The sequence below is a fragment of the Pelobates fuscus genome, chromosome 5, assembly GCF_036172605.1.
Source record: "Pelobates fuscus isolate aPelFus1 chromosome 5, aPelFus1.pri, whole genome shotgun sequence".
Lineage (NCBI taxonomy): Eukaryota > Metazoa > Chordata > Amphibia > Anura > Pelobatidae > Pelobates > Pelobates fuscus.
In genome coordinates this window covers 379,529,383-379,544,621 of record NC_086321.1, presented here as the reverse complement: position 1 = coordinate 379,544,621, position 15,239 = coordinate 379,529,383, and the positions used below count along the sequence as shown (strand labels likewise).

Here is a 15,239-nt window from a genome sequence, read left to right as displayed (position 1 = left end):
GTCCCGATTCTGGTAAGACAGTCCCAATTTTGGGCTTCTATCCTGCCATTGCGTCTGGAGAGAGTACCCCTAAAGCACAGCTGGCTATGGCTTTTCCAGTCCATTTGTACCCATGTCTTCAGTAGTTCTCTGCGTATGGGCAGCTCTCATTATCCTCAGTGCCGCTTTCTCTTATCCATGCGCACATTCACCATTCAGTGCTGTTCCCAGCATTGCAAAGTGTCTCAATGACATAGCGGCACACACGCCTGGCTCTAGCCGCCCCTCTCCTGTCCTGAATTCATACTTGCCACAGTTGGCAGGTACGGCCACACAGCTGTGGGATAAGATCAAATTAAAGCTAAAGTGCTAGTACAATGTACCGAGGACAAATGATTCTCTATAAACGGACACTAATATTTTAGAGGGCCAATACTTAACTGTTAGCTAGTGATGTCGCGAACACAAAATTTTCGGTTCGCGAACGGGAACTTCCGCAAACGTTCGCGAACCGGCGAACCGCCATTGACTTCAATGGGAAGGCAAATTTTAAAACCCACAGGGACTCTTTCTGGCCACAAAAGTGATGGAAAAGTTGCTTCAAGGGGACTAACACCTGGACTGTGGCATGCCGGAGGGGTATCCATGGCAAAACTCCTATGGAAAATTACACAGTTGATGCAGAGTCTGGTTTTAATCCATAAAGGGCAGAAATCACCTAACATTCCTAAATCACAATGGATATGGATTGACATCTGACATATGACATATTGACACCTTGACATATGGATTGACACCTGTCCTCAGAGACCCTGATACACACTGACACAGAGCAGAATAGGGACTGTTCCCCCTACATAGGGTTACTTGGCAGATATGGATTGACACCTATCCTAAGAATCCCTGATACACACTGACACAGAGCAGAATAGGGACTGTTCCCCCTACATAGGGTCACTTGGCAGATATGGATTGACACCTGTCCTCAGAGACCCTGATACACACTGACACAGAGCAGAATAGAGACTGTTCCCCCTACATAGGGTCACTTGGCAGATATGGCGTGGTGGTGGGAGGAGGAGGATGACTTTCATCTCTTCCCCTGTTAGATTCCCGTTGTGCCGTGACATCACCCTTATACACTGTGTAAGCATACTATTTAATTTATTTTGCAAATGCTGCATCCTTTCCGACTTGTAATTCGGTAACATTTCCGCCACTTTCTGCTTATACCGGGGATCTAGTAGCGTGGACACCCAGCACAGGTCGTTCTCCTTCAGCCTTTTTATACGAGGGTCCCTCAACAGGCACGACAGCATGAAAGACCCCATTTGCACAAGGTTGGATGCCGAGCTACTCATTTCCCGTTCCTCCTCCTCACACAGAGCAGAATAGGGACTGTTCCCCCTACATATTCTCACTTGGCAGATATGGATTGACACCTATCCTAAGGATCCCTGATACACACTGACACAGAGCAGAATAGAGACTGTTCCCTCTACATAGGGTCACTTGGCAGATATGGATTGACACCTATCCTAATGATCCCTGATACACACTGACACAGAGCAGAATAGAGACTGTTCCCCCTACATAGGGTCACTTGGCAGATATGGATTGACACCTATCCTAAGGATCCCTGATACACACTGACACAGAGCAGAATAGAGACTGTTCCCCCTACATAGGGTCACTTGGCAGATATGGCGTGGTCGTGGGAGGAGGAGGATGACTTTCACCTCTTCCCCTGTTAGATTCCCGTTGTGCCGTGACATCACCCTTATACACTGTGTAAGCATACTATTTAATTTATTTTGCAAATGCTGCATCCTTTCCGACTTGTAATTCGGTAACATTTCCGCCACTTTCTGCTTATACCGGGGATCTAGTAGCGTGGACACCCAGCACAGGTCGTTCTCCTTCAGCCTTTTTATACGAGGGTCCCTCAACAGGCACGACAGCATGAAAGACCCCATTTGCACAAGGTTGGATGCCGAGCTACTCATTTCCCGTTCCTCCTCCTCACACAGAGCAGAATAGGGACTGTTCCCCCTACATATTCTCACTTGGCAGATATGGATTGACACCTATCCTAAGGATCCCTGATACACACTGACACAGAGCAGAATAGAGACTGTTCCCTCTACATAGGGTCACTTGGCAGATATGGATTGACACCTATCCTAATGATCCCTGATACACACTGACACAGAGCAGAATAGAGACTGTTCCCCCTACATAGGGTCACTTGGCAGATATGGATTGACACCTATCCTAAGGATCCCTGATACACACTGACACAGAGCAGAATAGAGACTGTTCCCCCTACATTGGGTCACTTGGCAGATATGGATTGACACCTATCCTAATGATCCCTGATACACACTGACACAGAGCAGAATAGAGACTGTTCCCCCTACATTGGGTCACTTGGCAGATATGGATTGACACCTATCCTTAGGATCCCTGATACACACTGACACAGAGCAGAATAGAGACTGTCCCCCCTACATAGGGTCACTTGGCAGATATGGATTGACACCTGTCCTCAAAACCCCTGATACACACTGACACAGAGCAGAATAGGGACTGTTCCCCCTACATAGGGTCACTTGGCAGATATGGATTGACACCTATCCTAATCATCCCTGATACACACTGACACAGAGCAGAATAGAGACTGTTCCCCCTACATACGGTCACTTGGCAGATATGGATTGACACCTATCCTAAGGATCCCTGATACACACTGACACAGAGCAGAATAGGGACTGTTCCTCCTACATAGGGTCACTTGGCAGATATGGATTGACATCTATCCTAAGGATCCCTGATACACACGGACACAGAGAAGAATAGAGACTGTTCCCCCTACATAGGGTCACTTGGCAGATATGGATTGACACCTATCCTAAGGATCCCTGATACACACTGACAGAGAGCAGAATAGAGACTGTTCCCCCTACATAGGGTCACTTGGCAGATATGGATTGACACCTATCCTAATGATCCCTGATACACACTGACACAGAGCAGAATAGAGACTGTTCCCCCTACATAGGGTCACTTGGCAGGTATGGATTGACACCTGTCCTCAGAGACCATGATACACACTGCCACTGAGCAGAATAGAGACTGTTCCCCCTACATAGGGTCACTTGGATTGACACCTGTCCTCAGAACCCCTGATACACACTGACACAGAGCAGAATAGGGATGTGGAATAGTACCTGGGGAGCTGGGGGGTGCCGTTGATGTGGAGCAAGACGCAGCAGCAGAAGAGGACTCAGCCGAGGAGGTTATGGAAGAGGATGGAGTAGGAGGAGTAGAGGAGGTGGCAGCAGGCCTGCCTGCAAGTCGTGGCGGTGTCACCAACTCCTCTGCAGAGCCACGCATTCCATGCTTGGCAGCCATCAGCAGGTTTACCCAATGCGCAGTGTAGGTGATATACCTGCCCTGACCATGCTTTGCAGACCAGGTATCAGTGGTCAGATGGACCCTTGCCCCAACACTGTGTGCCAGACATGCCATTACTTCCTTTTGCACAATCGAGTACAGGTTGGAGATTGCCTTTTGTGAAAAGAAATTTCGTCCAGGTACCTTCCACTGCGGTGTCCCAATAGCTACAAATATTTTGAACGCCTCAGACTCCACCAGCTTGTATGGTAAAAGCTGGCGAGCTAGGGGGGCGTGTCCTAACTAGTGAAGCGAAAAGTCGCCATGCGTACGCCAGGCATACCGTATGCAACATGCAGGAGGCAGAGGGAATCCTGGGGCAACTGGGTCTCCCCCCGGACTCGCTACTCACATCGAAGCCAACAAACTGGGTCTCCCCCCGGACTCGCTACTCACATCGATTCCAACAAATTCCACGCTCCCTCCATATTGGGGCAACGCCGAGGCTCCAACATTTGTCCCTAGAAACCTAGCCGGGACATCATGTGCAACTTGAATGTAAAACAGGACTAACAGGTCAACCCTGCTTACGGAGACTCTCAGGTCATTGATCGTGTCAAGAGGAGGGGAACAACTTCAAAAATAGATTCCTGGCAAATTCTGAAAAAAAACGTGCAAACATGAATCCTGAAAGTACAGAAAGACAAAACCACAAGAATAATTTTTTGAAGACAACAAATAGCTGTGTGATATAATGTAGAAACATTTTATTCACCAGATAAAAAGAAATCAACCGACTTAATACAGTTTTTTACAACTTTGCTAGTTTTGCATTGAATATTTTAGCCAGTTCTTCCTTTAGATATTGCACTGAATATATTAACTCTGTAGTATGTTAGTTTTAGTTGCCAGAAAAGCTAAATAATAGTTTTCACATTTGGTAGATAGGTTGTGTGTGCTAATATTCACACTTGCATTTTGAATTTTAAGGCAGTATTTCTTTTTTATAAGCAGATTTTGATATTTTTGTATCTTTTTAAACATATATTTTCTCAAGCCGCTTTGATAGATTAACATTTCTTTATTTTATTAATCAACGTGCTTAATCGTATTGGTGTACTAATTTCCAGTATATCTAAAAATGCTTTACATATTTTCTGATTTTAATTGCCATGTGTACCTTTCGTATGCCCATGTGAAACGTTTTACCATTTAGGGCCCAGATCATACCTCGAGTGCAGAGTGCGTTTAATCCGACTCGTTAATGTTAGTTATTCACTAAGCTTAGTGAAAACATAGTTGGCTTAAAGATGTTTTCTATTCAAGTTCTTGTACCCCACAGTTCAAATTAACATTCAAATTACAATTCATGACAGATCACACAAGTGAATAGCCCTGCCAATGTCGTCTCAGAATTTTTTTGTTATCTAAGAAGAAATAAAAATGCATATCAACGCAAAAATGCTGGCGGGCTAATAGTTCGGACAAGCCAACTGTCAGATGCTGGGCAAGGGGGTGACTTTGTGACATTGGCTTCTTACGCTCAAACATGTCCTTGACAGACACCTGACTGTGGGCAGATGAGCAGGAACTGCTAAAGGCGAGAAACGGAGTGGCGGATGGTTGAGAGGGGGCAAGGAGGACAGCAGTGGTTGACGTGGCTGAAGATGCTGGACCAGGAGGAGGATGGCGGCTTTGAGTTTGTGTGCTACTTGTACTCATGTGTTGATCCCATAGGCGTTTGTGATGTGCGATCATGTGCCTACGCAAAGCAGTTGTACCTAGGTGGGTATTGGACTTCCCACAACTCAGTTTCTTTTGGCACATGTTGCAAATGGCATCGCTGTTGTCAGAGGCAGACACACAAAAAAAATGCCACACTGCTGAGCTCTGCAATGACGGCATTCTGGTGGTGGACACAGCATGCGTTGATTGGCGTGCTGTCGGGCTGACCCCGGGTGCCGATGCATGCTGTCTGACTATGCCACTAGCTCCTTGCGACGACCTCCCCCTGCTTCCAACTCGTCTCCTCCTCTCTGTCTCCCCATCTGAACTTTCGCCCTGTTCTTCTTCTTGCCGAGCGGGCACCCACGTGACATCCATGGACGCATCGTCATCATCAACCGCTTCACTTGTATCTGACAACTCAGAAAAGGAAGCAGCAGCGGGTACAACATTATCATCATCACACCGTACGTCCATGTGTGTAATGCTGCCTGCCTGAGACATAGACCAGATATGAGTGGCAAAGTGCACTTGCAGAGGTTGGCAGAGTACACGCTGAAGGCCTGACACCCGCTTGAAGACAACTAACTGCTATTCAATCTATAACAGTGAAAAAAGTTTTTTGTTTTTAAATGCACGCTATTGTGACACCAGATATGAGTGGCAATGTGCACTGGCAGAGGTTGGCAGAGTACACGCTGTTGACCTGACACACCCGCTTGAAGACAACTAACTGCTATTCAATCTATAACAGTGAAAAACTTTTTTTGTTTTTAAAGGCACGCTATAGTCACAACAGATATGAGTGGCAAATGCACTTGCTGAGGTTGGCAGAGTACACGCTGAAGGCCTGACACACCCGCTTGAAGACAACCAACTGCTATTCAATCTATAACAGTGAACAAAAAGATTATTTTTTTTAAATGCACGCTATTGTGACACCAGATATGAGTGGCAAAGTGGACTGGCAGAGGTTGGCAGAGCACACGCTGAAGGCCTGACACCCAGACGATTGCAGACAACTAACTGCTATTAGCTTACAGTGAAAAACTTTTTTTGTTTTTAAAGGCACACTATAGTCACACCAGATATGAGTGGCAATGTGCACTTGCTGAGGTTGGCAGAGTACACGCTGAAGGGTTGACACCCGCTTGAAGACAACTAACTGCTATTCAATCTATAACAGTGAAAAAAGTTTTTGTTTTTAAATGTCAAGCTTAAGCTATTGTGACACCAGATATGAGTGGTAGCACTGGGCAAGTGGGCACAGTATCCACTGTGAGCCTGACACAGAAGCTGACAGGCAGGCAACTGCAATTACATTACACATAAAAAAAAATAAAAAAAATCAGACTGATGTTCTAGCCCTAAAAAGGGCTTTTTTGGGTGCTGTCCTTACAGCAGGGATCAGATGAGTCCTTCAGGACTGTAGTGGACACTGAATACCCTAGCCTAGCTATCAATTTCCCTATGTAATCAGCAGCAGCTAAACTTTCCCTCCTCTCACTAAGCATGCAGCTTCAGAATGAATCTAAAATGGATGCTGGGAGGGAGGTGGGAGGGTCTGCTGCTAATTTGCTGGAATGTGTCTGCTGACCGAGAGGCACAGGGTCAAAGTTTGCTCAATGATGATGAATAGGGGGCGGATCGAACCGCGCATGTGTTCACCCGCCGTGGCGAACGCGAACACGCTATGTTCGCCAGGAACTATTCGCCAGCGAACAGTTCGGTACATCACTACTGTTAGCGTATGCAGGGGATATAGCTTTCAGTACAGTTGTATTTTACAAACTTTCAAACTCGTGAGTGGCCACGGAAGGAAGACAAAAACCAGTTCACCTTTGGAAATAAACCAGTTAATATTTCCATACTGAAATCAGCTGACGTGGGTCATTTTTCCAGTTCAGTTTTTGAGGCGTACAATTTGTAATTCACTTTGGATTCATTATTCACTAACTCTGAATTACGCCAAATTGAACCAGAATGACTCCAACTCAGCGGCAGGGACACCTGGATTATATTTGTCCCAGTTTTGCCGTGAGATTTCACTTGCTACAGTTTGGAGTTGAATTGAATAAACCAGATCAGCATACAGAGATTTCCTACAATGCTGAAAGACACGTTATCATGATTATGGATACACCTCCCAAGTGTCCCTATTTAGGAGGGGCAGTCCCTATTTTGGGCCCAAATGCCTCTGTTCCTCTTTTCTTTCCTAATGTTCCTCTTTTCTAGGGGCTACATATTGTTGGTGTGTCTGCGTGTATAACAGAGCTCCACAGCAATAATACTCCCAGTAATGTGTCTGAGTGTATAACAGAGCCCCACAGCAATAATACTCCCAGTAATGTGTCTACGTGTATAACAGAGCTCCACTGCAATAATACTCCCAGTAATGTGTCTGATTGTATAACAGAGCCCCACAGCAATAATACTCCCAGTAATGTGTCTGAGTGTATTACAGAGCTCCACAGCAATAATACCCCCAGTAATGTGTCTGAGTGTATTACAGAGCTCCACAGCAATAATACTCCCAGTAATGTGTCTGTGTGTATAACAGAGCTCCACAGTAATAATACTCCCAGTAATGTGTCTGAGTGTATTACAGAGCTCCACAGCAATAATACTCCCAGTAATGTGTCTGAGTGTATAACAGAGCTCCACAGCAATAATACTCCCAGTAATGTGTCGGATTGTATAACAGAGCTCCACAGCAGTAATACTCCCAGTAATGTGTCTGAGTGTATAACAGAGCTCCACAGCAATAATACCCCCAGTAATGTGTCTGAGTGTATAACAGAGCTCCACAGCAATAATGCTCCCAGTAATGTGTCGGATTGTATAACAGAGCTCCACTGCAATAATACTCCCAGTAATGTGTCTGAGTGTATAACAGAGCTCCACAGCAATAATATTCCCAGTAATGTCTCTGAGTGTATAACAGAGCCCCACAGCAATAATACTCCCAGTAATGTGTCTGAGTGTATAACAGAGCCCCACAGCAATAATACTCCCAGTAATGTGTCTACGTGTATAACAGAGCTCCACTGCAATAATACTCCCAGTAATGTGTCTGATTGTATAACAGAGCCCCACAGCACTAATACTCCCAGTAATGTGTCTGAGTGTATAACAGAGCTCCACAGCAATAATACCCCCAGTAATGTGTCTGAGTGTATTACAGAGCTCCACAGCAATAATACTCCCAGTAATGTGTCTGAGTGTATTACAGAGCTCCACAGCAATAATACTCCCAGTAATGTGTCGGATTGTATAACAGAGCTCCACAGCAGTAATACTCCCAGTAATGTGTCTGAGTGTATAACAGAGCTCCACAGCAGTAATACTCCCAGTAATGTGTCGGATTGTATAACAGAGCTCCACAGCAGTAATACTCTCAGTAATGTGTCTGACTGTATAACAGAGCTCCACAGCAATAATACTCCCAGTAATGTGTCTGAGTGTATAACAGAGCTCCACAGCAATAATACCCCCAGTAATGTGTCTGAGTGTATTACAGAGCTCCACAGCAATAATACTCCCAGTAATGTGTCTGAGTGTATAACAGAGCTCCACAGCAATAATACTCCCAGTAATGTGTCGGATTGTATAACAGAGCTCCACAGCAGTAATACTCCCAGTAATGTGTCTGAGTGTATAACAGAGCTCCACAGCAGTAATACTCCCAGTAATGTGTCGGATTGTATAACAGAGCTCCACAGCAGTAATACTCTCAGTAATGTGTCTGACTGTATAACAGAGCTCCACAGCAATAATACTCCCAGTAATGTGTCTGAGTGTATAACAGAGCTCCCCAGCAATAATACTCCCAGTAATGTGTCTGAGTGTATTACAGAGCCCCACAGCAATAATACTCCCAGCAATGTGTCTGAGTGTATAACAGAGCTCCACAGCAACAATACTGCCAGTAATGTGTCTGAGTGTATTACAGAGCTCCACAGCAATAATACTCCCAGTAATGTGTCTGAGTGTATAACAGAGCTCCACAGCAATAATACTCCCAGTAATGTGTCTTTAAACTACAATAAATGTGTTTAGAAATCAGTGTGTCATTGTTCTTCTTCTGAATTACATGTTAATAATATAGTTATTAGTAAGTCACATAAAATGTCTCTGAACAGCCCCACCCCTGGTCGCACCCCCACTCACACCCCTAAAATTAAAGTGTCTCTCTCTGTCCATGTGAAATGTTGGGTGACATTCATCCCCATTTAATTCTCTGTGCATGACACAATGTGTATAAATGTTGTATTTCTAAAATGGGGTTTGGTGTAAATTTGATACTTTGTGCACAGTTTAGAATTTCATAGAATGTCTGGCTGACCTCAGATTGAAGGGGTTAACGAAGAAGGACTCTCAATGAGTGGAACTGCAGCAGAGACACACCAGCCCCTCACATGATAAGAGGCTGACTGGTCTGATGATCTGCTTCAGATAAAGGTAAACGTTCGTTCCCTTGGAAAATCATACCAGTCTCTCTCACAGCTCCGTACGATGGGTGGAAGACGCTTTTGGCAATTCCAGACTTGGCTGCGTTTAACTAAGAAAAACCCAGAGGAACCTAATGAAAGCTCCAGGTTAATACCCAAGGTGACAGTTTCTGTAATTAACTTCTCTCCCCAGAAAGGGCAGAGCATGGAGTGTATTCATTTCAATATTGCCAGATCCACCAGGATTTCCTATATCACTTCTTTGTGTGGATGGGCATAGCATGAAAAGTGCGGCCCTTGAGTGTGCAACATTCAAATGCTGCAGGAGGGAAATCAATTAACTAATCAGGTTAGTTCTACTGGGATCCCTTCTTGACAAAGTTTTCTTTGTCCTGCAGCATATGAATTCTGCAAAATGCAGATCATCGATATTCAGGGTCAGTATAAAGAGAAGATATGTGTCCAGGACAACATGGCGGTTCTGATTGCCGTAACTAGGTGACTATAATATTGCGCATTTTATTTATCTCCTACAAGAGGGGCTAGGTATTTAAATTGTGATCACAGCCCTAGTTTAAAATTCTAAATAACTGAATGACTTGATATGATTGCATATTGTCCCTTTAATTGGAGATATTATTATAGCGTGTAGGGTAGCACTGATTCTGCGCCGCCCTTAAATAAGTGAAACTGTTACTTTAATATTAACGGATTTTCCTTATCGTATTTCAGCACGTTGAAAGGCGATCCTATGCGAAGTGTCGCGTTTATCATATCTGATCGTTATTTATATTGTGTTGCTTTTGAAAATTAAATTATATTTTTTTTCCAACAGACCGCTATATTTTTAGATCTCCGTTTTGCATCAGATATTTCCAATTCCTGCTCTGTTAACGCCTAAGGGGTTGCTTTTGGATATAATTTAAAATCATGCCATGCTCTCTGCTTTAGTACACTAATGGCAATGGTCTGGCATGAATGCTTTAATAACCGTTTTCAGACACACAAGTTATGTCAGCCAAGCTAAATGCTAGACTTGTATACCATCCGTTTTTAGCTGCGTACGACTCAAACTCCTGTTTATATCCAAACCAATTGATCCGTCCGGGATTTACTTGTGGAATCCTATAAGATTACACAGGTTCATGCTGGACAGATCGATTCGTTTGGGAGTAGATTAATAGAAACTTTATTCGTTCGGTGCACCTGAAATAGATTTGTGCAGAAGTCTACAAAATGCCGAGTCGAGAGCCCCCTTCTCAATGGGATTCTGTAAAATGAGGAATCCTGGGGGACATCTTACATAAACATTATCTACCTAACGACCGCTAAACCACCCCCTGCGCTTAAAGGAACTCTATAGTCAACTAAATTAATTTAGCTAAATAAAGCAGTTTTAGTGTATAGATCATTTCCCTGCAATTTCACTGTCATTTAGGAGATAAATCACTTTGTTTCTGTTTATGCAGCCCTAGGCTAGCCACACCTCCCCTGGCTATGATTGACATGCATGAAAAAAAAAACTAAAAAAAACTGTAGTGGTTATGGTGCAAATGAAAATCACTTGATAACCGAGGGCTTTGTAAAAGAAATGCTGTAAGTAGCTGATTAAATGTTCATAAACTGCCGCCTATGCGTTTCAAGGTATGGCAGGTGTCCGTGAAACGCTATGTCACCCCTAAACTATCCTCATGGCTCTTTAACCAAAAATAAAGTTTATTTCATGCGTAGCTTCCTGTGTCTTCATTCCTTTTTATTTATTTCCCTGAGTGCTCTAGTTTTCTTTAAATACAGAAATAAACGTAGGGACTACTTTTCCCCAACATGACAATGGGCTGAGCTTAACGCAAAGTTCTGTTTCTGCTTTCAATCAAATTTACCCACAATCCATCAGCTACACAGTGCTTGTACAGAGCTGCAGGATATACCGACACCTACTGTGTTAAAGGAGACTCCAAACACCTAAAGCACCTGTCTTGCAAAGACTTTCCTCATTGAGCTGCATTGTGAAGTCTATGATTGGACAGCCTCAGAAAGTCTGGGCGGGGCTAGATGGGGAGGGCTTGCAAAGGCTGCAGACAACAGATTTGCAGCTTTAGCAAGCTGTTATTAGATATAACCCAAATGACAAAATATTCGAAAGTGAAATACGTGAAAGAATTAAGTAAAATATCCAAGAAATCTTTCAAAATCTGTCTGGTTTTTGTTTTGTTTTTTCGGAGGAATTTTGCAATTTCACTTTTAGTTCACTAAAATTTTGGCATTTTGATCAATAAAACTCGTTGTTACAATAATTACAACGATCAATTAACTTTTTGGAGATTAGTGACTCATGTTGGTAAAGTTAGCTGGGAAGGTTGAAGTGTACTTTTTAGACGAGAAAATCATATATAATTTTATTTAGTTTTTTTTATATCTTCCTCAGGATAATACTGATTCCCAAAAGGTTCCTGATGGAGAGGATTCAGAGGAAGAGCGACATAGTGCTTACAGCTATCCAGGACTTGTGGTTACGAAGTCCATGTCAACGAAGAACTGGCCCCGACCCATGACCCATCTTCCTACGTTATTAGTGTTTATTAAGTATCTCATGTTCATCACCAATTTTGTGTTCTCGGTAGTGGGATTCTCCATTTTAGGAATTGGTTTTTGGGGACTCATAGACAAGCAGTCGTTGATTAGCGAGAAAATTGTCTCTCTGGGCACAGACCCCATGCTTTTCTTTATACTGGTGGGTCTGGTGATTTGTGTCCTGTCTGTGTCGGGGTGTGTGGGATTCCTAAGAGAAAACATTTGCCTCCTGAAACTATTCTCTGCCGGAATGTGCGTTCTTGTAGTCATCCAGAGCGTTTTGGCCATCGCTTTCCTCTCCTTCAGAGAGCAGATCCAGGATTCTGTGAAGGAATCCATGATGGTGGCTTTGACTAGGTACCAGGACGATTCTGACCTGAGGTTTATTATGGATGAAATCCAGCTTGGCATGGAGTGCTGTGGGGTTCAATCTTACCAAGACTGGGGGGTCAACTTGTGAGTACCAATCCTTTCCATTTATGTTCTGTTTTATGGCACTGTATGCAGCACAATTCTCCGGTACCATAATTCTCGTATGAAAAATATACAATGTATTAAGTATTTTTTTTAAAACTTGCTTGCCCAATTCCAACATAACGTGCCATCTGCAGAGCATGTTATTGGAGGAAATGACCAAGGACCGTCCACTGCAATGGGGCACTATGATGGAGGTCTGTAATGTTGGGATGCCCTAAAGCCAGGGGGATCCAGACAGCTTAAACTCCCCCCCCCCCCCCCCCACCCTACACACACACACACTTACCACAGTCTGGATTGCTGCTGGTTGCAGACTCTGTGTTTGCCAAACAAAAACTAAGAATTACATTTAGTGTCTAATCAACTGATACTATGTGACACTCGAAGACTCAAAGATAAAGACTGGATACACAGCCTACTTTACCACCAGTGATTGCCCTCCTCTCCTGGCAAAGTGACAGGGAGGGGGTAATTTATTTTAATAATGTTAATTGTAAGTAAATGAATGAAGTCCCTGTCCCACCCCATTTAAACTCATACATACACATTGCACCCCTATAAACACAGTATACCCCATACACACCCGTCACTCCACTTATACAAGCCATACCTTTATTTGCTCCTTCTCTACATTCCATTAACATAATAGAGATTCCGAGCACAAAAAAATATATATATTTTACACACACTATACATCTTGAACACAAATGTGTACAACCCTGCACACCACACATAGTTACATAATAATCTGAGTGAAAAAGGACTGAAGTACATTAAGTTTAACCTTGAGGCCCAATATTTTATGACGCTGATCCAAGAGAAGGCAAAAAAATAAATGATTTTAGGCATTTCCAATTGGTCCCCCAAAATAGGAAAATAATTCCTTGTTGACTCCCTGATGACACACAATGAAACCCCTATTTGCACTACACCCCCAGTAACATTCACACAGTCTTTCTACACCGTGAGTGTTTTAATGAGACCTTCCCCTGACTGATGGCTGCTCTGCATATATTACATGAAACCCTCCTGCACAGGTTTTTAACTGGTAATATCAATCCTAAAGATTAAATATATAGATTAATACGGTGTTGTTGGATCTGGACATGTTTCTAAGAGATAATTAATTCCCAATGTTTGTGGCTCGCTCTGCTCATTAACCTCTCTTACGATTCACCCTACAGATATTTTAACTGCAGTTCCGCTGGCGTTCTTTCCTGCGGAGTTCCATATTCCTGCTGCATTGACCCTCTAGAAAATGGCACCGTTCCCAACTCCCAATGTGGATTCAAGGTACAGGAGATGGGAGAGACCTTGGCTGGGAGCACCGTCTATCTGGGAGGCTGTGTACCCCAACTTTCTCTCTGGCTGAGCCGCAGGTTTTGGGACATTGCTTCAGGATTCTTATTGGTGACGGCCATCGAGCTTATAAATGTTTCCTGTGCCCAGAGAATTCTGAGAGAAATAAAGTTTGGAAGGAACACAATGGTAGGCCTTGGTAGACCAAAATACCACGAGTGGACTCTCACTGACCAGAAATAAACGGGAGATGGGAGCCCAGTAGTTTCACAAAATTAAGAGGGAAACGTTTTACAAGACGTGGCAGTATTACTGTTCTAAAACTTCCTGAAACCGTTTTCTTACCCCAGAATATCCTTTTAAGTGAGTATATTGTATAATCTGCAATTAAAGTGAAATAGAGCGAATACCCCATTATGAAAAGCATAAAATCTCACCTAAAAGACTATATAGGTAGCAATAGGATTCCTTGACGCTGTATAAATCCAAATGTGATATCTGTAAATATACGTCTAGGGTCAGTTTCTTGTAGTTGTTTGGGGTGGAGGGGGGGGGGGGGGGGGGAGAGATAACAACAAAATCTTTGGATAGAAATCGGATAATAAATATTTCATGCAGAAAATCAGAGTGAAAACCTGTCCTATGTTTTTGCAGAACATTTAACCTGTGATATAACCGCTATGGAATTGTATCAGATGTGGTTATATTGGGTATCGAAGTATTAACTGCATTGGGTATATGTGCCCTTTTAATGTAGATCTGAGGAATGTATAAAGGTAGCTTACCCACGACTAATAGGCAAAATTAATAATAAAAAATAAAATATATAATTATACTTCCTATATTCACAATGCTCTGGACTGTAATTCCTATTATTATTATTATTATTACGGTATTATTATTGAACATCTTTTATGTTCATTTTAAAATTAGCATGTTTAAATTGCGTCTCACCGATACGGCATGTCAGGAATACACGGTGTCTGTCTGTGAATGTACTTACTCCGCGCAATACGCTGGACGCACGTCTATAAGAATGACGCAGCTCATGTCTGTGGTTTCAGATATTTCATAGGGTGAAACCCTTTTTTAAATTATCACTTTTTAAATTTCTTTTATTATTTTTTTTGTGTGTGTCTCTCTCTTTTACTGTTTTTTATTTTACTGTTTTATTTTTTAAGATAATCTATGACTTAAGTTTTTTTTTTATGATTCCCCCACTGTGGACACTGAGGCCCAATAAGCAGGGCCTGAGACTTATCCTTCGGTACATCATCCTATCCCCTGCAGCTGACGTGACTGGGTCAAGAACATACAGCCGTTTCTATTCCGTTATACCAG

At 43.1% G+C, this 15,239-nt stretch overlaps 1 protein-coding gene across 1 annotated transcript; it reads left to right on the top strand.

Annotated features, from left to right (window-relative positions):
* Window positions 1-9,573: 9,573 nt before the first annotated feature.
* TSPAN10 (tetraspanin 10) lies at window positions 9,574-14,141 on the top strand. The gene is made up of 3 exons (XM_063456666.1): window positions 9,574-9,711; window positions 11,977-12,578; window positions 13,784-14,141. Exons 1-3 carry the CDS (start codon window positions 9,616-9,618, stop codon window positions 14,139-14,141), a joined length of 1,056 nt encoding a protein of 351 aa, XP_063312736.1. The 5' UTR covers window positions 9,574-9,615.
* The last annotated feature ends 1,098 nt before the right edge of the window (window positions 14,142-15,239 follow it).